Source organism: Coregonus clupeaformis, chromosome 18 (assembly GCF_020615455.1).
Source record: "Coregonus clupeaformis isolate EN_2021a chromosome 18, ASM2061545v1, whole genome shotgun sequence".
Taxonomy (NCBI): Eukaryota; Metazoa; Chordata; class Actinopteri; order Salmoniformes; family Salmonidae; genus Coregonus; species Coregonus clupeaformis.
Window position 1 is genome coordinate 23,272,251 of NC_059209.1, and position 23,745 is coordinate 23,295,995.

General features: G+C 44.6%; 1 protein-coding gene across 3 annotated transcripts in view; it reads right to left on the reverse strand.

Moving 5' to 3' along the window:
* Nucleotides 1–278: 278 nt before the first annotated feature.
* The window catches only part of LOC121550203 (disabled homolog 2-interacting protein-like), a 95,709-nt gene continuing 72,242 nt past the window's right edge, over nt 279–23,745 (reverse strand). For 2 of the 3 annotated variants that reach the window (XM_041862349.2, XM_045226820.1), the window contains 13 exons: nt 19,801–19,954; nt 19,022–19,120; nt 18,348–18,902; nt 11,774–11,918; nt 10,796–10,940; nt 10,345–10,581; nt 8,391–8,592; nt 7,938–8,134; nt 6,894–7,800; nt 5,642–5,794; nt 3,538–3,740; nt 2,506–2,593; nt 279–2,056 (listed from right to left, as the gene is read on the reverse strand). In XM_041862349.2, the coding sequence (XP_041718283.1) occupies nt 1,889–2,056; nt 2,506–2,593; nt 3,538–3,740; nt 5,642–5,794; nt 6,894–7,800; nt 7,938–8,134; nt 8,391–8,592; nt 10,345–10,581; nt 10,796–10,940; nt 11,774–11,918; nt 18,348–18,902; nt 19,022–19,120; nt 19,801–19,954 (3,253 nt within the window). In that variant the 3' untranslated portion in view covers nt 279–1,888. The remainder of the gene's footprint in view (nt 2,057–2,505; nt 2,594–3,537; nt 3,741–5,641; nt 5,795–6,893; nt 7,801–7,937; nt 8,135–8,390; nt 8,593–10,344; nt 10,582–10,795; nt 10,941–11,773; nt 11,919–18,347; nt 18,903–19,021; nt 19,121–19,800; nt 19,955–23,745) is intronic. The other variant, XM_045226821.1, reaches the window with a different exon arrangement.

The following is a 23,745-nucleotide window of genomic DNA, read 5'->3' on the forward strand; positions in this document are numbered from 1 at the left end:
CACTAGTGTTTTCAGAGGAGAATTTGCAGAAGTCAGAATTGAGAAATCATGCAGAGCCACTTGTTGATACCACCTTTGATGGTTGCTAAAGTTAGCTAGATACCTGCACCTTAAATAAGACTACACAAAAAATCCTTTGAGTCCACTCCATGTTTATAGCTTTAGGGCTCGATTAAACCCGAATCACGATAGTTCAACGCTACAGCACAATTGAAATGTAAAGGTAATTTCCGATTGAGCCGACATATGCAGCGTTTACCGTGAATACAGTCTCAGTGAAGACTGGAACATTGCCTTTAAATTTTAATTGCGCTATAGCGCTGAACTTCCGCGATACGGATTGAATCGAGCCCTTAATCAACACTAAAGGGAACTGGAACTGACAATGAATCTGGTTTATACCTCAGTTACAGCCTATAAAACCCCATATGAATGTTTTGTTCTTTACTTTGGATAGAAGGTATTCTAAATTAAAGAGTGTTTCTGTTGGTTGAAAGTGCATACTGTAGGGCCATTAGCTAAGTTCCAGAAGTGCAAGGGTAGAGGAGTGGCCAGGTATTAGATTTCAGTCCTATTCTATTCAGCACTGACAAACTGCAAACAATGAAGGACTGGCCCATACATAACCATTTAAATACACAGTTGACAAAACAGTAAACTATGTCTATCAATATCATTCATATAACAGCATCAATACATTTTTCATTTTTAACAAAGAATACCCACGTATGAAAGGGGAATAATGGGTCAAATGATGTGTGAACTATCTACTGAAGTAGAACGAAAATTACAGTCAGAACCTCTTAAATTGTAATATTAGCACAGCCGAGTTGAATACAAGGAACACTTACTGTACAAATACTATTCCAAACAATCAATAAAAATACTGTGAACATTTTATATACATCTCTGAGGCATATAAACCTCTAAATAGACTAATATTTAAGGACATACAAAGTATGCAAAAAATGAAATAGTTGAGCTCTTTCCTTACTATTAGCAATTTAAAACAAAGTAAGCTTGTTGTGCTACTGTAGTCCTGATATGATACATGCAAAAAAATCATTTGAGGTAAGAAAAGAAGGGGATACCTAAAATATACAGGTAGAATACAGAAACACTTGCTATTGGGATGTGTTTTCAGCAAAGGTTGTCAACAATAGAGGAGGCTTTCACTGATAGAGAGTTGGTCACTTGTCAACATATACTGTATGTATGCTATTGAAGTTTGAAACAAAAACAGTGGGGTAAAAAACAGCCATTGAGTAAAATCGAAGATTGATGCTACAATGTCCTATACACTTGTGTTGTACTATACTGTTGCCAGAAGAAATGGGCTGAGTATTGTAGTACTGTATTCTATAGGTCAGAGGGACATGTAGGGTACAAGTGCGCTCTGAAAACATGTAAGGTCCATAAAAGAGCATCCTCTTTTAGCAACCTGTGCTATTTCAACGCGGTGACTGAAAATTATAAGTGTAAATGAGAAATCAGAAACATTCTGAAGCTTATAATGGTTCAAATCACTTCAAAACAGGCTCTTTCTAAGATAACAGCGCAACCTATTCCCATCTTATTTGATACAATGTTGTTTAATGAACTGGGATAGAGAGTTTGGGATGTCTTGCAGCCAGGTGTTGTGGACATTATAACTTTCTCTAAAGTCAATCTGATAAATTCCTTTATATTGTTCAGCAACAGATTCATAGTCAGTCTACCCCTTGTAGGTAACAGAGGACTTCTTTATGTCATCATGACCTCATCCATTGAAAATAATGGATTTGTACAGTATGAATCTGTTTCTCCGGAGAGTGGCTGGGTGTGGCCATGTTCTCATCTCTCACCCAGCCCAAGTGTCATTGAGTTGAGCGAGGCCCTCTCCCCATCCCTAGCAGTTGCTGCTGTTCCTGAACTCTCCGTTCTCAGTGATCTGGAGTTTGCTGGGGTTGGTGGGGGAGATGCCGTTGCGTGTCTGCATGCTGTAGCGCTCCTTCAGCTGGGTCAGAGCGCTCATCAGTCGGGCGTTGGCCGAGTCCAGAGAGGCAATGCGTTTCTCCTGCAGAGTGAGGAGGAGAGGGGAGGGAGGAAGAGAAGAGGAGGGTTAGTATTGTTACACATTCTCACACAATCCAATGAAACCTTCATAATATTGCTGATAAACTGTAGCTCCTCAGTAGACCAACACGACCTAATCAAAACAAGCAGCCACTATTGTGAACAGAAAGGGAATGTTTCAGACACGTATTGTCCACGTACAGTCCATACTGTACTTGTTACAGTAATTCCAGTTACTTGTTTTTTTTTTGCATGGAGCTGGACTTTCATTTTCAATCTGAGGTCGTTTACATTGTTTTTACACCAGAGGGCGCTGTCCTCTTCAAGACCTTAGTCTGACATACAGTAAATCTGTGAATACAGTATTTCAGTAAATACAGTATATTCACAGTTGTGGAACTGTAATTGCTGATACAGCCAATTCATCTCTCGTGTACACTAAGCACTCACCTGGGCTTCAATGATCTTCTGTTTTGAGTCCACTATCGATTGCATATCCGAATGATCTTTCTTCAGTTCCTCCTCAACAGACATCAGCCTGAAACAGTAACAAAGATATGTTTGTACCGGTGGCTGGTGAAAGCTGGAGTTGTTGACAGATTTTTTTATTATAGTGATGTTAAAAATATTACATTTATCTTCTCGATGCATAGCACCGACAACACAACAAATACGTTTTTTTTTTTGTACACAAAACCAGGACCATATTACATAGTTCATAGTGAGTTAGTGTAGGCAGAGAACAGTGGGGACTGGTGAAGGGAGGATGGCTCATCGCAGTGGCTGGAACTGTTCCATTTATTCCATTACAGCTAGAGCTGGCACAATTACTGTATAACTGTGTAACCAACGGTTATGGATGAAGACCATCATAAAAATAAAATAACCGTCATAACCGTAAAAAAAAAAAAAAGTCTGGCCAATTACCGCCATCAGACTGTTTAATAGTCACCACTAGCCGGCCAGTACCCCAAACTTTAGTCACTGTTACTAGCCGGCTACCACCTGGTACTCAACCCTGCACCTTAGAGACTGCTGCCCTATGTACATAGTCATTGAACACTGGTCACTTCATATGTATATACTGTATTCTAGTCAAGGCCCATCCTATATAACTACTGCTGTACACACCTTTTCTAGTCATATACTGTCCATAATGTCTATAGACACACCATCATATACATATATATTTATATTCCGGACTCTGACATTGCTTATTGTAATATTTCTTAATTCCTTTCTTGATTTTTTATTTATTTGCGTATGTTGTTTTGTACTGTTAGGTACTACTGCACTGTTGGCGCTAGGAACATAAGCATGTCGCTACACCCCGATACAATCAGCAAAATATGTGGACGTGACCAATAACATTTAATTCAAAATTCCATGACCCTAATTACAGCCATTAAAAAAAGCCACAATTAACCTGTCCTCTGATTTGAAGTGACACCAGCCTCCACTGGTAGGTAGAGGACACCCCACCTGGTGATGATGCTCTTCATCTGGAGCTCCTTGTCGTCCTGCTGCCGGCGCAGGCGCTCCTCCGTGTCCTCCAGGCGCGCCTGGTACTCCAACAGCATCTTCTGGGTCTGCTCGTCCTGGCCCTTCAAGTGACACTCATACTCCTCCAGCTTCTTGGCTGACAGACGCAGTTTATCCTGGAGGATGGCGATCTCCTGCTGGTACTGGACACAGGACAGATTGGCCGTGGTGAGTCAGTGACAACATACACATTCGCGCACATACGTGCATGCCCAAACGCACGCAAACACACCTGTCATTCTCATACCACCAGAGGTCTCTTCACAGTCCCCAAGTCCAGGACAGACTATGGGAGGCACACAGTACTACATAGAGCCATGACTATATGGAACTCTATTCCACATCAGGTAACTCATGCCAGCAGTAAAATTAGATTTAAAAAACAGATAAAAATACACCTTATGGAACAGCGGGGACTGTGAAGCAACACAAACATAGGCACATGCATACAAACACACGAGTACACATGGATTTTGTGTTATAGATATGTGGGGTCCCAAGTGGCGCAGTGGTCTAAGGCACTGCATCACAGTGCTAGCTGTGCCACTAGAGATCCTGGTTCGAATCCAGGCTCTGTTGTAGCTGGCCGCGACCGGGAGACCCATGAGGCGGCGCACAATTGGCCCAGCGTCGTCCAGGGTAGGGGAGGGAATGGCCGGCAGGGATGTAGCTCAGTTGGTAGAGCATGGCGTTTGCAACGCCAGGGTTGTGGGTTCGATTCCCATGGGGGGCCAGTATAAAAATGTATGCACTCTGGATAAGAGCGTCTGCTAAGTGACTAAAATGTAAAATGTAAATGGTAGTAGAGTAGAGGCCTGTGGGCACACACTTAATATGTTGTGAAACCTGTTATGAATGTATTGTAATGTTTTCAAAATGTATAACTGCCTTAATTTTGCTGGACCCCAGGAAGAGTAGCTGCTGCCTTGGCAGCAGCTAATGGGGATCCATAATAAATACAAATACAGCTTCTAGTCATGCTGTGAAAAGCCGACTGGGTTCAAATGCAGGATCCTGCAAAGCTTTTAGGTACATTTCTGCTGTCTCTAGGAAATTCTGCAAGCAAGTGAATTCAGAACAGATATAAACAAATATACCCCACAGCAGTCAACAAGCTGCATGATCAACCTCTTAAGTCAAATGGGATTTAAATACAAATCTATTAAAAAGGGCCCTTCAACTAACGATTTTATAAAGGGGATGTATTGTTAGTAATTGACCAACATAATAAACAGCTGTTTGATTTGTAAGAATCACCACTATCGCTTTAAAAGGACAGTGATTGGTTCCATCTTTGGCAGACCTAACATCTTTGAAATAAATCACTAAAACACCTCTTGAAAACAAAAGTTGTCTATCTATAAAAAAAAGTCACACTAAAACAATCACTAAAACACCTCTTGAAAAGAAAAGTTGTCTATCTATAAGTTGAAAACCATTAATTTGTGTATGTGTGTGATGAAAACGTGTGTGCGAGTGCAATATGTTGCTGGTGTATAATTCAGTGGAGTAGCTAGGAAAATTGTCAGAGGGAGGGTACACTTGAATTGTCACCACTGTCTTTTGAGATATGGCCTCTCTAGCTGCAGTACGAGCAGTTCAGCCTAACCCCATCTGTCTACCTACATTTAAACAACATCAGAATAGAGGCTAATTCAACTCGTATACAATACTATCATTACACTACCAGTATATATCATGGAGCATCTCTCTGCACACACAGTATCATTTTCCATACCATTTAAGCAGCATTTAACCTTCAATATTCACATTAATTCAAATCATGGACAGGCCTGCTAGTAGGGAGAGATAGAGTCTTTGTTATGTCTTTGCTTATGGCTCCGCAACCCAATCACTTCATTGTTGGCAATCAATAACAACCCTAGAATCACGTATTAATTGCTCATGTTAAACATTAATCTTTTATGACTTTCTGCTTCTCCTATAAAGTAATGAAGATGTCTGTAAGTAGCTGTGCTGAATGATGTTGTGATGTGGTGCTGTAGCAGATGCTAGGTTTTACAAGAGGCTAGACGTTAGTTACCTTTTCAGTTTGAGTGAGCTCCTCTTTGTTTCGAAGGTCTTCCCTGTGCTTGGTATCAGGGTCAAGTCCCTCATGGTCTAAATACTGCACATTCATATTCAACAGCCAGGCAGCAGTGCGGTCCAGGGCATTGGGGTTCACAGGGGAAGGCGCCTGGTGGAGCAAACACACAAGCCTTCTGGTAAGTAATGGAAAAGAAGCGCGGCAGGGTAAACTAATGTTGCATGTTGAAGATCACAAGCTACAATGAGAAGTGTCTACAGAGGAGTAGAGGAGAGCCAGTGTATTCAGCTAGGGGGATTTAGAGGAACAACTGTGAAGCAAGTGGGAAGGCACAGGGATGCTTGTTTTGCATTGTCCTTCTGGAATTGTCTAAAGAAGATTTTAATCATTGTTTGAATTTATTTGTTTAAAAGCAAAACGGTTCCTTTAGTCTGTATGTTAAACCAGTCTTTTCACCTGCCCCCCTGGGTTGTTCTCTAATAACCTTCTACTTCTAATAACCTTCTCTTCTACTCTGATTGGGACCTGGAGACTGCCACACACACCCACAGAGATCAAGCCCAAAATAGAGTAGGACACTTATTTTGTTTTAATTCTAAATATTACGAAGGGGAGGGGGGCGGGGGTTCAGTTGACAAATGCTTGATCATTTTATAAGGAGGATTTATTCAGACCACCAACAAAAATGATTTAGTTGGGCGGAACAGGCATTTAATAACCACTCCGGTGTCCACAGTCACACAATTAATTATGTTTGTCTAGTCCGTTAGCAGGCTCCAGCGTTGACGCTTGTTAGGGTACTGCCTGTGGCTCACTGCCCTGGGTGATTTGCTATTGGCTCAGCAAGGCCGAGTGTTATGATAGCTTATTGAGGCCAGTTGGGCTCTCCATACATACCCTCTCCACCCACCACTGTGACTGTGAGCTGGATACCTCCACCCGAGGTCATATCCTGCCTGGCTCATCCCTCTAGGCCACAGATGAAGTTAGGCTAGCAGAGCTGGGTTTATTATTCCGTAGATCAGCCATTGGTTATGGAGAGATACTCCTCATCAGAATATTATTTCCTACCTGCAGCACGAGTACATGCAATCCAAACTCTGGCTAGATAGATATTAAGTGGTTAGTCAACCAAGAGCTTATCTCTAATAAAAGCCAGCAGACACAGTGGCCGTCCAGGATCATAGTGAGACCACACACAGCCACAGCCCCCCCCTCCTCACACATACACATGACATGCTCTACTCACTTTGTGCAGGGTGTGCTGCTTGGTCTCAGGACTGTCCCCTTTGGACGAGGACGACTGCTGTCTCAACCGGGTGCCGCCACTGGGCCCCCAGTCGGGAGATGACATCATGCTGCCGCTGGAGGGCCGCGGCACGGGGTAGGCCGTCTGGAGCATGTTTGGCGGCGTCCTGCCCCTGGTGACTGGCGGAGGGGGCTGGTCTATCCTGCGCTGGGGTCCGGAGCTGTTCTGCCGCGGGGGTTCCATGAGGACCAGCTGGCGGCGGGTTGTGAACTCCCCTGAGCGCCGCGCAAAGTCCTCACTGCTGCTGCCTCCCGCGCTCCCGACTGCCACCCCTTGGGTGAGGAATACCCCCTGCTGCTTGGGGGCGTCCTCTGTGTTGTTGCCCTGAGAGCTGTGAGAGCTGTGGCCCTCGGAGCCTGAATCGGCCAGGGGACCCCGCGGGGACACGCTCATGGTCATGCCCGTGGCCATCTGGTAAACGGGGTTCTGGAATGAGAGCGGGGTCAGGAGCTGGGAGGGCCTCCCTGGACCCGGGGTGCTGCTCTCTGTGCTAGGGTTGGTGGGGGTCTGACCCGTTCTCCTGAGGGTGGGTCCGGGGATAATGCCCTGAGGGGTACGGGCGGCCCAGCCCCCTGGCCCAGGGGTGACGGGAGACTGGCAGTCATTGAGGAGCATGTCGCTGGGGGAGGCAGGGCGGGGGCCAGGGGTACTCTCCAGGCTGAGGCTATCTTGTAGGTCCACCATGGATAGACTCTTGCTGGCATTGGGGAGCTGCACCTCAGCCTCGTTGGCCTCCGAGTAACTGGAGCTCCTGGCTGGAGACTGCTGGATGCCAGAGTTCCTCGTCACAAAGAATAGGTCCTTGTTCTCTGGGGTTGGCGACGGCAGCCTCGTAAAATCAACCAACCTGTACCAAGACAACAGTGAAAAATGAGATACATTTTGTTTTGACCGGAGACACTGTAAAGACAATATCCTTGTGGTTCCCAAAGAACGAAGCACAAATAGCACTATATCATTAGAATGCCACTGTGGCCCCCTTACCCAGAAAGCTCGCTGTCCATGACCATCTTGTGGAGAGGCAGGCCGGTGGAGAGGCTGCAGCCTGCCAGGGGGAGGGGAAGGGGGGGAGAGCCCATACGCTCCGTGGGGGTAGACACCTGGACCCCAGACGGGTTGGTCAGTGCTGAGTTCACATCCCGCAGTATACGGGCCAGTGGACCCAGCTTAGAGGCTGTGCTCTGCAGGACACAAAATAATAACGTAAAGTATACTTCTTTACAATTTCTACCATGCATATGTCTCATGCAATTCCTGAGAACTCATTATTTAGTAACATGTCTTTTCACATATAAAATCTGTACGTTCACAATAGACTGCTATCCTAGCATGTTTATGTTAAGCCCATTGAAAAGGACTGATTTCCGGTAGCTCTGTTCGCAGAAAGTAGTGAGTATTGTGAGAGTAAATCAAAGCAGTGTGTTGTAATCCTGGTACCTGGTCCAGCTGAGAGACGGTCTCTGCCAGCAGGGAGTGCAGGGTGGAGAGCTCGCGGCCCAGGTCAATGTAACCCTCGAACCCTGACGTGTTGGAAATGGTCTCTGGGTTGGAGATCTCCAGAAGGAAGCGCTGCATGTTGGTCCACTCGTGCTCCAGGAACTGGTTCATAAAGGACATGTACTCCTCCTTGTTACCAAACCTGGACAGACAAAGAAACAAAAACCGAAACAGAGGGGAATTATGCTATTTTCATCAGACAAACACATACAGTGAGGGAAAAAAGTATTTGATCCCCTGCTGATTTTGTACATTTGCCCACTGACAAAGAAATGATAAGTCTATCATTTTAATGGTAGGTTTATTTGAACAGTGAGACAGAATAACAACAAAAAAATCCAGAAAAACACATGTCAAAAATGTTATAAATTGATTTGCATTTTAATGAGGGAAATAGGTATTTGACCCCCTCTCAATCAGAAAGATTTCTGGCTCCCAGGTGTCTTTTATACAGGTAATGAGCTGAGATTAGGAGCACACTCTTAAAGGGAGTGCTCCTAAACTCAGCTTGTTACCTGTATAAAAGACACCTGTCCACAGAAGCAATCAATCAATCAGATTCCAAACTCTCCACCATGGCCAAGACCAAAGAGCTCTCCAAGGATGTCAGGGACAAGATTGTAGACCTACACAAGGCTGGAATGGGCTACAAGACCATCGCCAAGCAGCTTGGTGAGAAGGTGACAACAGTTGGTGCGATTATTTGCAAATGGAAGAAACACAAAAGAACTGTCAATCTCCCTCGGCCTGGGGCTCCATGCAAGATCTCACCTCATGGAGTTACAATGATCATGAGAAGGTGAGGGATCAGCCCAGAACTACACGGGAGGATCTTGTCAATTATCTCAAGGCAGCTGGGACCATAGTCACCAAGAAAACAATTGGTAACACACTATGCCGTGAAGGACTGAAATCCTGCAGCGCCCGCAAGGTCCCCCTGCTCAAGAAAGCACATATACAGGCCCGTCTGAAGTTTGCCAATGAACATCTGAATGATTCAGAGGAGAACTGGGTGAAAGTGCTGTGGTCAGATGAGACCAAAATGGAGCTCTTTGGCATCAACTCAACTCGCCGTGTTTGGAGGAGGAGGAATGCTGCCTATGACCCCAAGAACACCATCCCCACCATCAAACATGGAGGTGGAAACATTATGCTTTGGGGGTGTTTTTCTGCTAAGGGGACAGGACAACTTCACCGCATCAAAGGGACAATGGACGGGTCCATGTACCGTCAAATCTTGGGTGAGAACCTCCTTCCCTCAGCCAGGGCATTGAAAATGGGTCGTGGATGGGTATTCCAGCATGACAATGACCCAAAACACACGGCCAAGGCAACAAAGGAGTGGCTCAAGAAGAAGCACATTAAGGTCCTGGAGTGGCCTAGCCAGTCTCCAGACCTTAATCCCATAGAAAATCTGTGGAGGGAGCTGAAGGTTCGAGTTGCCAAACGTCAGCCTCAAAACCTTAATGACTTGGATTAGATCTGCAAAGAGGAGTGGAACAAAATCCCTCCTGAGATTTGTGCAAACCTGGTGGCCAACTACAAGAAACGTCTGACCTCTGATTGCCAACAAGGGTTTTGCCACCAAGTACTAAGTCATGTTTTGCAGAGGGGTCAAATACTTATTTCCCTCATTAAAATGCAAATCAATTTATAACATTTTTTACATGCGTTTTTCTGGATTTTTTTGTTGTTATTCTGTCTCTCACTGTTCAAATAAACCTACCATTAAAATTATAGACTGATCATGTCTTTGTCAGTGGGCAAACGTACAAAATCAGCAGGGGATCAAATACTTTTTTCCCTCACTGTATACACATGTATATTTTCATGGATGCGCACACACACACACACACACTCGTACACATGCACAAGTACACACACCCGCACTTACTTGGTGAAGTTGGCGAGGTTCTGTGTGACCTTGGCGATGAGCGTGAGGGTTCGCGCAGTGCGGTCGTCTGGGTACTCCTGCATCAGGTTGAAAAGCGACGGGGACATGACGGCCGGACACAGGAAGCGCAGGAACAGAGAGGCGCTGATCAGACGCTCGCTGATGTCCGGCCGGCCCCGACTGCTGCACTCCTGCCTCCACGAGGCAAACACCTCCTTCAGCTCCCGCGGAAAAACACTGCATGGAAACATTGGTAGAGAAGGAAATGTTACCGCTAAATAAAATACCGCCATGTTGTTTTTGACTTAACCTTTTGCACAATTCATGCATTCATTATTGATTCGATAATTGTGAAAGCTCTGAAAGATGGACAACTTGATAGTAGAGTATGAGGGCTAATGCTAGCTACTTGCATTGGCAGAGAGGGGGAGGGGTGTGTGTTTGTATTTACCGGTAGGAGTCGATGATCTTGCAGAAGGCCAGCTCACAGCACATCTTCAGGTTGCTCTGGTGCTCAGGGAGGTTTCCTGAGGAACACTTCCCCGGGTCCACCTCACAGTTCTCGTCCGACTCGTACAGGGCTTTGATGAACTCGCCTAGAAGAGAGAGGGAGGGAGCACAGCACAGCACACAGGCCTGGGGTCACTACTATGTCTAGGACTACAATCTACAGTACATATAGGATTACAGTTATGGAGTTGTTTTAATGGAAAAAGAAATTACATTCAGATTCAATTTCTTTCTACACTAAAATCACTCCATAAAGACTACAGTTCTGCTAGTTGGAACACGCTAATGCCATGCACACCGATAGAAAACCCACTTATTGTACTAAGAAAACAGCTGCTGCTATTTGTTATGACTGTTTATGGACCACTGGATCATTATAATGTGGTGAGTTAAATATCCTGTGACGCATGACAAAACATGCAACAAAAAAAACCACACTGTTCCCTTTATTGAATTGATTTCCGTTCGACTCTATTTGTACACGGCCATAGACATCACATCACAGATTTAAATCACAGGTTTCTTTCTTCTCACCACCCCGCAGTCGATAGACGACTAAAGAAAGAGCCCTGAGTTCTCTGACAGACTTCTATTCCTTTTTCATACTTTTAAATCGGGCCAGTCAACCTTCAAGGACAGGCCGCCTTTCTGCATCATTCAACACGGCTTCAAACAAAGTCACTTTCCAGAAACACTGGAATGAATTATTGATCTGAATAGTCAATTGAAGATCTACTGTGTGTGGAGAGTACAGGGAGTTTCTCTGACGGCCAGATACTAGCCTGGATGTAGGATACTTAATGTACAACTCATAGGTCTATTCCATGTGTTCATGGCTCCTTCGCTCTCTACTAAAAGCATTTATCTCTCTACTGTAATGGTAGCACTCTCTCCTTTAGTGTGTGTGGGTGTTACTTACCTAGTGCGTCCTGCAGGTATTTCTGCCCCACCAGCTTAAGGTACTCCTCGATGGCTTTGGTGGCCAGCGTGTTCTCCCTGAAGATCAGGTGTTCGTTCTCCCCACAGCGATCCACTTCTGACATCATCAGGTCAGTCAGGAAGTCCTGAAAGCAAAATGGAACAGTGAGGCAGTGTTCCAATACTTTGAAATTCCTTCCTTCCTTCCTGTGAACTCACCCCATTGAATAGGCAACAGCAAGGGATCCATAACATAGCTTTCACAAATCCTATCATGTCAGCACAACAATTTCTCCCAAGGAAGGGAGGAAAAAAGTATGCATTTGGAAAGCATTGGAACAGGGCATCGGTGTGGCATCGTCCCATGTTCACCTCCAAGAACTTGGAGACACAACATTGACAACACGATGAGCGAATGAGCAGTCAGAGCAGTATCATGGAACAAGGCAACCATCAGCGCTGCTTTACCGAGGTGTGTTATGATGTGGTAGTGATCTCTGTAGATGAGTCCTGTGAAGAGACCTACTGTAGATAGTGTGTATTGCAAGCAAATGACCCTATCAACGTGATCTGAAATGCAGCATGTGTACAGTTTCTACATAAATAAATAACAGTGTACTCCTATTGCTATAGAGCCCAAGCCTGATAGCGAGCCTGATATATCCTGAAAACAGTGGGTTTGGAGAAAGAGTCAGTCGCAGGCAGCTCAGACACAAGTGATGACTCACTCTTCCGCTCTTATCGATTCTGGTCTAATGGATCATCCCTCCCTTCCCCCCTCCCACACACAGTCACTCTCAGGCTGCATCTTTCTTAACCAGTCACACTCGCTCTCCATGAGCTTCTGTTATCTGCTCCAGCTCCATCTGACTGCAGTTACTTCTATGGGAGGCCTGTGGGGGTAGGCTAACGCTAGGCTATGCTCTGCATGCTAATGAGGTGTCAAAGGGAACCTGCTATCGTAATCTTAAAGTCTGCACCAGAGAGAGGTAGACATTTCAGCTACTGTATATGCATAGTATGTAGCTACTGTATCAGCCAAATGTAGGCTAGATACCCGAATGCTCCTCGTCAACATATCTGGTGTCTCCCTGGCTCTGACAAGACGTGATCCCCGTGCCAGATCATTCAACCATGACGCTCTCTGGAGGATGCAGATGATTATGAATGTACGATGTGCTGTTTATCCTGTGCAGGGCAGGCTGCAGGGCAGGACAGGAGTCAGAGCGCTACCTACCTGTGTGTTGAACGAGGATTTAAGGGCTTAATATAGCACTCCTCTTAGCCCTCATCACTGATGATGACTCTCATCCATGGTTGATGTGGATGAGCAGCAAGCCCAGCTCGGCGCTGGCTCGGCTCCACTGACAGACAGACACACAGTCACACACAGAGCCACATATACACACACACACACACACACTATGCGTATAGCATCCTATGATGAGACGTGCCGGCATGGTTACGCATTCACAATAGTTGTTGGAATCGTGCTAGGAAAGGAAAATGTGAAAGTTAAATGTCCAAGCCAGCCCTAGCAGAGTATGGTTCAGATTGCCACAATACTAGTGTGAAAAGGGTTTTGCTGTCCCTACTGTTACCCTCAGACAGAACTGGAGAATGGCTAGGGAACGGCTAGGGAAGAGAACGGCTAGGGAAGTCTTTAACATGCACTGACTGCACTAACTAACACACTATGCACACTAACACACTATGCCAGGTGGGTTTGTAAATAGATCACATAGAGCAATATTGAGAAATATTTTAGATCTCTGAGAAGTTAAGCTAATTGATTGCACCCAAATTGTCAATTTTAATTCATAGGATTCATATAATATTCAATATAGTACCCAACACCCGAATTGGACTAAACTTCTTCCTACCAATGAGTAAGACATGAGGAATCCCCAAAAATGGTCAAAAGCCACCCACGGACCCACCACACCAATCCCACCCAAGCAACCAGTACACAATATCAGTTCACTATGTCTAACAAGTACTATGGAGCTGCGGCTTGGATTATTGCTTCTTCATACTACAGTGGGGAGAACAAGTATTTGATACACTGCCGATTTTGCAGATTCTCCTACTTACAAAGCATGTAGAGGTCTGTAATTTTTATCATAGGTACACTTCAACTGTGAGAGACGGAATCTAAAACAAAAATCCAGAAAATCACATTGTATGATTTTTAAGTAATTAATTTGCATTTTATTGCATGACATAAGTATTTGATCACCTACCAACCAGTAAGAATTCCGTCTCTCACAGACCTGTTAGTTTTTCTTTAAGAAGCCCTCCTGTTCTCCACTCATTACCTGTATTAACTGCACCTGTTTGAACTTGTTACCTGTATAAAAGACACCTGTCCACACACTCAATCAAACAGACTCCAACCTCTCCACAATGGCCAAGACCAGAGAGCTGTGTAAGGACATCAGGGATAAAATTGTAGACCTGCACAAGGCTGGGATGGGCTACAGGACAATAGGCAAGCAGCTTCGTGAGAAGGCAACAACTGTTGGCGCAATCATTAGAAAAATGGAAGAAGTTCAAGATGACGGTCAATCACCCTCGGTCTGGGGCTCCATGCAAGATCTCACCTCGTGGGCCATCAATGATCATGAGGAAGGTGAGGGATCAGCCCAGAACTACACGGCAGGGCCTGGTCAATGACCTGAAGAGAGCTGGGACCACAGTCTCAAAGAAAACCATTAGTAACACACTACGCCGTCATGGATTAAAATCCTGCAGCACACGCAAGGTCCCCCTGCTCAAGCCAGCGCATGTCCAGGCCCGTCTGAAGTTTGCCAATGACCATCTGGATGATCCAGAGGAGGAATGGGAGAAGGTCATGTGGTCTGATGAGACAAAAATATAGCTTTTTGGTCTAAACTCCACTCGCCGTGTTTGGAGGAAGAAAAAGGATGAGTACAACCTCAAGAACACCATCCCAACCGTGAACCATGGAGGTGGAAACATCATTCTTTGGGGATGCTTTTCTGCAAAGGGGACAGGACGACTGCACCGTATTGAGGGGAGGATGGATGGGGCCATGTATCGCGAGATCTTGGCCAACAACCTCCTTCCCTCAGTAAGAGCATTGAAGATGGGTCGTGGCTGGGTCTTCCAGCATGACCACGACCCGAAACACACAGCCAGGGCAACTAAGGAGTGGCTCCGTAAGAAGCATCTCAAGGTCCTGGAGTGGCCTAGCCAGTCTCCAGACCTGAACCCAATAGAAAATCTTTGGAGGGAGCTGAAAGTCCGTATTGCCCAGCGACAGCCCCAAAACCTGAAAGATCTGGAGAAGGTCTGTATGGAGGAGTGGGCCAAAATCCCTGCTGCAGTGTGTGCAAACCTGGTCAAGACCTACAGGAAACGTATGATCTCTGTAATTGCAAACAAAGGTTTCTGTACCAAATATTAAGTTCTGCTTTTCTGATGTATCAAATACTTATGTCATGCAATAAAATGTAAATTAATTACTTAAAAATCATACAATGTGATTTTCTGGATTTTTATTTTAGATTACGTCTCTCACAGTTGAAGTGTACCTATGATAAAAATTACAGACCTCTACATGCTTTGTAAGTAGGAAAACCTGCAAAATCGGCAGTGTATCAAATACTTGTTCTCCCCACTGTATGTAACGTATTCCCAGTAAATTTGGTGATGTTTTTTTCCCCCTGTTCAGAGAAATTAGCCATTGAAGTATGGTGGATTGTGTTACAGGCTTTGGTTTTTCTATTTATATTTTGAGGTTGGACGTTAGCACATTAGCACGTGGGATGCACCGATTGGTGTCACCTCGTTAGTCAGTATGTGTTATACCTGTGCTGGATTGTCATAATAATATGCCATTTAGCAGACGCTTTTATCCAAAGCGACTTACAGTCATGTGCGCATACATTTTTACGTATGGGTGGTCCCGGGGATCGAACCCACTACCCTGGCGTTACAAGCGCCATGCTCTACCAATTGAGCTACAGAGGTGCTGGCCCAGGTGATATTTAAGAGTGGCTGGCCCAGTGCTCCAGTTGTCTTGAGAGATGTGGAGGGTTAACACCTTTAGTTGGCTCTCCCCATTTGATTTCTAGAAAAACAATCCTTTATCTGACCTTCCTTGTTTTCGTTTTGCTCCACTTTTTGGTTTGCTTCCTGTCTTTAAGTTTGGTGTGGGTTTTAATTTCTTGACCAAATGTAGTGGGCACTCATGGTGGGTGTCTTTTAGGTCCCAGTTGCTGTTGCTTTCAGTGGACACCCCCATGATTGTCTTTAAAAGAACCCCTCCTAAAACCCCACCTGTTTAGTTTTGGTTGTTGTCAGTGACTCTTTCTTAGTTCCGCTTTCTGTTTGAGCGACAATTTTTGGTTTTCTTGCTGGGGAACTTAACAAAATAAAGTTGCAGGAATGCTAATGTTTTCGGTTTCTAACTACAGAAACAATTTCAGAACAATCTGAGATGGTGAGTGTCAAAATCCTCTTACTCGTGCTTTTTGAGGTGGAACAACCCTTTAAGTTGAAGCCGACAGCCACGGTAATTTCAATCAAATTAAATTAAAGAGAGAGATCCATTTGATGACAGAAGGCCTCTAGATTAGGAGAAACCTGAGTGAAAGCATAGAGCCATGGACCCCTATCTATCCATCAATTGGATTAGGGCAGGCTAAACAGTGAAATTAAATTCAATTCAATGAGAGGGAGGGGGTGTGAGCCACTACGGGGCAGTGGATAGATGCAAAATGAGGCAAAGTCCCACTTGTTTCTCAGAGCAGAAAGTAGGCTAACATTAGAGAAAGGTTGTTTAATGAAGCTCCATCGCCCTGTTGCTGTTTTTGCTAAGAGAAGCTGCTGTGGGGCATGGACATTCTCACAGTATTGTTACATAGCAGCAGCAACGTTTGAGGGTCAAAAGTCTAAAGAGACATTTCTGTGCTGAAACAGCTATCCTCAATGACAACTGATGACCTTGTGCACCAGAACACACGTTCTGTCTCACTGCATGGTTTTATTACAGGAGCAGGAGAGTGGATGGAGCGAAGCAGGAATTAATGAGGATGACAAAGCTAATTATCACAGGGGGCTGACACTGCTTTCCTCCCTGGGAATGGTGAGCGAGAAGACAGCATAGTGGCTTTGTACCAGGTCACAACCACATTCATACTCCTGAGTGGCGCAGTGGTCTAAGGCACTGCATCGCAGTGCTAACTGTGCCACTAGAGATCCTGGTTCGAATCCAGGCTCTGTCGCAGCCGGCCGCGACCGGGAGACTCATGGGTGGCGCACAATTGGCCCAGCGTCGTCCAGGGTAGGGGAGGGAATGGCCGGCAGGGATGTAGCTCAGTTGATAGAGCATGGCGTTTGCAACGCCAGGGTTGTGGGTTCGATTCCCACGGGGGGCCAGTATAATTTTTTTTAATGTAATCACTAACTGTAAGTCGCTCTGGATAAGAGCGTCTGCTAAATTACTAAAATGTAAATGTAAATATGAGATACAGCGTTGATTGCTACTAGATCACATTCATGTGGCTCCTGAGAAGTGAAACACTTCTCCAGGCGTGGTGAGATTTGATGGTCTGCACAGTGTGCAATAAAGATGGAATGTGGATAAAGACTGAATTTGAACATGATGACCCATCTCTCGCTATAGTAGGGGAGATTATGTTGTGTGGAGTTCGGCCAGATTTCTCATTTCCATACAGCAGATTGATTTTACTGTTGTTTCAAAAACATCAAAACAAACAACCCCTCAATGGCATGTATTGATTCTCTGAATAAGAGAAGGACAGTTTACCACATAGCCTAATGTATGGCAAGTGGTGAAAGAAAGGGACTGTATTGAAATGGTCTATGCCATTGTTTCAAATGCAACATTGTGCGGTATTAGCAGCAGGTTTGCTTTTTCAGCCATGTCAGTCAGTGTACGCAAGTCCTCTCTCAGCCAGTCCTCATTAGAAAGTACTTATACAATATCTTGTCATCAGTCCCCCCAATCACCCACTCTAAGCAGGGGTGGTTTCAGTCATTTTTCCACAGCATGTGAAGGCTGGGTTGCATTCATTAGGGAACATAATGGAAAATGTTCTAAAGCGTTTTGCAATGGAAAACGAAAATGCGGCAGGTAGTCCGTTCGTGTTTCCGTTTGTTTTCTTCCATTTGACTCCTCATGAACACGACCCTGCTCCCAACCCAAACAGGAAGCATTCTCATTCTTCCAGGAGACTGCTTACAGTAATCATGGGGAAGGAGGACTCCCAAAGGCTAAGTTACAAAGCCTATGGTGAAAAATGAGGCTCACTGGACCTTTAAACCCCTTTACCTTATGCAGCTACTGTGTGCAATATGCAGCTGAGATTATGTTGATTGTTGGTTATTTGAGACAATGGTATCACTGATTGTGAGTAATCAAAGCCCTCACAGCTGTAATGATTACAATACGATTTCTTGCGAATATCAATTTGATCCAATTCGTGTTTATTGTTGACATTTGGCAATGTGACTATTTTGGACTATCATTTGAAAATGTACATGTGGAGAACACAACACAGCCTCTGGAGAGTAGGGTGCCTTACCTTAGCCTTGCCGGTGCTCTGTAGGATGTGCACCAGGGCACTGGCCATCTCCTCCTTGTTCTTCACACTGAGGCCAGGCTCCAGGATGGAGCACATCAGCATGTAGTTATTGGTAATGTACTCTGCAAACTCTTTATATAACTCCATAGGCAGGATGCTCATGCTCTGGTATCGCAACTTGAGCCGAATCATAGGTCCGGGCGTTTTCCCTTTGTTCGGGTTGGGCGTGCTCACAGAGTACCACTTTTCCATAAACTGGCGTCCCGTGACGGCGCCGGTGGGAATGTTGACCAGGCCCACATAGCTGTTCTTGTCCTTCTTTTTCTTTTTGTCCGTCTCCTTGTACAGGTGGACGGTGACACTTTTGATGGCAGGTAAGTTGTTGAACTCAAAGTGCTCTCCCCAGAACACATTGTCTGTTTTCAGTTTGCAGGTAGTCCGTGCATAAAGTGTGTCGTCCAGACACAACTCACAGAAGTACCTTTTCTTGGCTGGAAGGTCCTTGGACTCAATAATCCACAATTTCAGCAGGTTCTCTACACGCCAACTGTTGTCCTGTGAAAAACATCAAACGTGAGACTTCAAACAGCAACATTTTCATGGGTGCTCTGACATGTGTTCGACTGTAATGCTCTTTCCTTACACAGAGGGCCCACTACTTGCATAGAGTTTACCTTGTTTGGATTTACAGCTCTCCTTAAGTTCTCCATCCATTTGTCCCTCTCGGCGGATGACCGACACGAAAAGCATTTTGTTCCAGTGGAAGTGGTTACCTGTGAAGTATGGCAGACAATTAAGCCCTTCCCTTTAGGTTATAGATAATGAAAAAGACCCATATGAAAGCAGGGTTGGGTAGAACACACACACGTGCCAACTGGGCTGCAGGGTCTGTGCACAATGATACAATGCATACGTAACACTGAGCCTGGACAGCCATTGAAATCCTCTTGCACTTGATCATGAGAGAAACGCTTGTCCACTCGGTCACAGAGCCATGATCTGTCCAGCTGGCAGCGTGCTTTAGCATAATAGGCAGTAAATCCTTGTGAATGGGGCCCTCTCGGAGCTCACCTCTCGGAGCAAATTCACAGAGAGCAGGAGCATGGAGATGCCAACAGATGGGCCAGACAGACACACAGGCCACTACCAGGCAGGAAGAGGGGCAGGGAGACCCTCCTGGCAGTGGGGACGCTCCCTAGCAGATTCCCAGCCACACACTCAACCTACCCAATGGCACTGACTGCTTGACAGACATTGAGGGACCCGCCCACCTTGTATTATGCAGGTTTTCAGACATAGGTAATGGCGATGAAATGAAGAGTAGATTAGACACAATGCATTATATACAGTGCTTTAGGATCCTAAGAGACGCTATTAAAAAGAGTCTGCAGTTCGCGAGCCTTGAGCTGCGGCAGTCATCAGAGGCAGTGGTGGTGCTGCTGGGAGGGCTCACCTCGAAGCAGTAGTCCTGGCCCAGGATGCTGCTGTGCACCGGTTTGATCAACACCTCGTCCTCCATGCTGAGATCAAAAGCTTCTACTGCACTGCTGGGGCTGAACAACGACTCGTGAGACCGTGATTCCTTCAGCCTCGGCATTAGATGGGATCTGGGGGAGAAGAGGAAGAGATACGGTCAGTCAGTCACACACATTCAATATCTCAACACAGGCAACAGTCAGCTGTGTGTTCCAAAAAAAGACTGGTGTTGTGGGTGCACCCTGTCGGATGCCACTGGCTCTGGCCCTACGGGGTTGGCATGACTGAGATCTACATTATTTCCCAGCTGGTAGCTCTCCTACTTGGATGGGCTTTAGATGGTCTGGCAGGTGGGTAAGCGGCACCAACACAATGCTTTATAGGGCCTCTGGCAGAGCACAGCTGCAGAGACAAGGAGGTGGCAATCTGACTCGTCACTCAGTCACTAGGCAGGGAAGACTACCATCGTGGCCATTAGATGTGAACAGCAATAACACAGTTCAAGTGAACAATCAATATCCTTGAAGTGAAAGAAGCCAAGAAAGCCATACTACCCACAGTAACATATGATAGCTGATACAGATATAGAAGATATTCGTGCAACCAAATAACTGCAAGGGTTCCTTTTAGTTTTATTGGTTCAATATTTTAGTTGTCTGTAAAAAACATGGCATTCGTAAAACAAGTATCACAACACGCAACCGTCAATCCTCAACTCGACTTTATTGACCGAAAAAGCCAAAGCGCCAATTATAGGGGAATGGAAACACTAGGCTTTAGAACGCCAGCTAACAGTAACTGTAAATCGCCATTTTGGCATTGTTGCATCATTTACATTTTAGTCATTTAGCAGACGCTCTTATCCAGAGCGACTTACAGTTAGTGAGTGCATACATTTTTCATACTGGCCCCCCGTGGGAATCAAACCCACAACCCTGGCGTTGCAAGTGCCATGCTCTACCAACTGAGCTACAGGAGGCATCACTGGCAGGAGAGAAAGTTGTCACAATGTTTGCTACTACAGTATATGCTCTTCTTTCTGTTGGTTAACTCCTGCACATTACAATTAATTTCTAGGAGGGTAAGCAGGGTAATTGAGCTCCTGCTGGGCGGCAAAAAGGAGAGATATGTGCTTACTCATTGTTCCCCTGGCTCTTCATTGGCTGCATGAATTAAACATGAATCTACTTCCTGCCTCGGGGATGAGTCGGGAAAAATCCTCAGGTGGGGAGTGAGTCGTCACATTCTCTAGCTCAGCTCATTTGTATTGTGGTGGGGACACAGTGAGGAGCTGTGAGAAATACAGAGAGATACCTGGCAGAGCTGAGAGGTCCGACTAAAATAAACCTTCCTCTCTGAGAAGCTATATCCTTTGGGGGAAAACTTTAAGCATGCGGGTAACATTTTAAAATAGAGTCTTTGGGAAGCTCTGGGTGGATTTTGTTCTTGGTGACTGTTTAACAAAATGTGACAGTTTAAAATAGTTTACAATAAGCCTTAATGAAACAAATTGTACTACACTTGTACTAGTGTCCATGCAATAATGTTATAATGGTTTTGGAATGAAAATGGGTCTGGTTCCATAAAATAGGGCAGTATTTCCTAACTCCTCGAGTACCTCCGCCTCAGCCTCTACCTGTCAACTAATCATCAAGCCCTCAATGAGTTGAATCAGGTGAGTTTGTCTGGGGCTACAACAAAAATGTGTGCTGTTGTTGGGGGTCCTCGAGGAGTTGGGAACCACTGATATAGGGGATCAATAATGTAAAACAAATCCTAATATTTCCAGTCAATGACAAACAAGTGTCAGGATCAAACTCCAAGGCAGTAGGCTAGCTCTGTAACTCATGCTGCAGTCTGTTAATGCACAGTGCTGACAACATTGCTGCTTTTTAATTCACTTATTGAGAGATTCATGCCCGTCTGATGGCAGCTATTCAACTTGCAGTCTGTGGCTCAGCATTTACCCAATGATCTTGTCAATGCCACTGCAGGCCGTTGGGGGCCAAGCACACAAACAGCCGATAACAGCCAATTAAATGAGGTCAGACTATCGTGCCTCAGACGATGGACTCTGAATCGAATTTAACATAAAACAAACACTTTTCTATCTCTTACAGCACAGAATGAAAATATATAGGTACAGTAGCCTACTAGCACAGTTAGATATTTTGACGTATAAGGGAGTAATTCACGAATAGAATACTGTTTTCTAGTATTTCATGAGGTTATACGTATTGCTATTTGCACTGCAGACAGGTCCCATTGCTATCATTTAAAAACAATTATATCAGTAAAAAATTATATCCAACTCCATACTGATATGGTTGTTCATGTTTAAAAACCCTTAAATGTAAAAAACAATTGTAAGTGATTGTGGCCAACATTCACCGAAGGATTATAGGAAAACTCCACCCAAAAACTATCTTTTGGTATTTGTTTCATTAGTCCATTTTTTATATAGTCACAAAATGTTTTGCATATCAGCAATGACGTTTTCAAGATATGCAGCATCATATGATGCCGAATGCGTCATACCGGCTGTATTTTGAAAGTTATATATCTTGAAAACTTGACTGCTGACATGCAAAACATTTTGGGACTATATCAACAATGGACTACTGAAACAAAATATAGTTTTGGGGTTGAATTTTCCTTTAAGAAGACTGAGTGCTGGCTTAGTACTGTCCCAAATGGGGGAATCAACATTTGGAACAAACACAAATCGCAGGATGTAGTTCTCACAGTCAAAGTGATGTCAAACCTTATAAAGTGAAGAGCCGGTGATGCTGCCAAGGAATTGGACTGGCTTATAGGAGCCTGAATAAAAATCACAAGGCATTCTGGGAGCATGACAGGAAATAACAAGGTCATTAAGCGCGGAAGAAACAAGCGCCTTTGTGACTCAGCTGAGTCAAAGGGACTGCATTACTAAACACAGAACACACTGGAGATAAAAAATAAAATAAAATGTGGATACAGTAACATGCCTGCATGTTTACAATAGACTGAAGAATATAACTCACTCAACACTTGGGCGGTATAATGTATTTTACTATATACTGGTATTGATGCAGACTATTTTATTTTTTTCCCTTTACCTTCTATAACGGTATTTCAATGTTTGGTTTGTTAAATGTGACACGCCATTCTGTTTTTATAGTTTACCCTGCTACTTGAGCAATCTCTCACCAAGCCACGCCCCCTGTCACTCAAGGAGCGCAGTTGTTGTTGATCCACCACAAGATTATTTGCTGACCATTCACTCTTCAGTCTGCATGGTCAACACAGCAGATGAAACAATGTGGATGGCAACGATGCTGCTTTCCACTTTGCTTCTTAATATAAATCCACAAGTGTTCTATAATTACACTATTAGTTTGTGTATCTTACTGTCTGCAAACAGCTAGTTTGTCTTTTCTTAGCAAGTTGTGGCAAAAAGAAATCATGTTAGCCGCTAATGCTAATCGCTGGTAAGCTGGCTAGCTAATAAATCTACTGAGTCTGAGCAAACGTATATAGCTAATACAGCCTGATACCAGTGCGGGTGTAGGCCTAAATCAGCATGTTGTTTGTGCAGCATTATCTTCTAAATCAGAGCATATTAGGGGAAGCATAAACATGTTAGCTACATGAAGTAAGAGAAAACATTTAATGTAGCCAAAGATTATAGTGTCCAACTCGCCTGGGAAACACTGACCAACACTTTGGTTCCTACCCTGTCACAATAACACCTCCATAGAGATCCTATTAGTATTCTAATTTCTAACTCTATAAACGCCTCCCTGGCTTTTGCGTTCTTTGTCATGTCAAACAATGTATTCAAAGTGCCCACTGTTACATTATTACTATAGAATTAGAATAATAATTTTATTCCCATGATTTCAACAGTTCACCCAAGTGTTTTGAACTAAATCAAAAT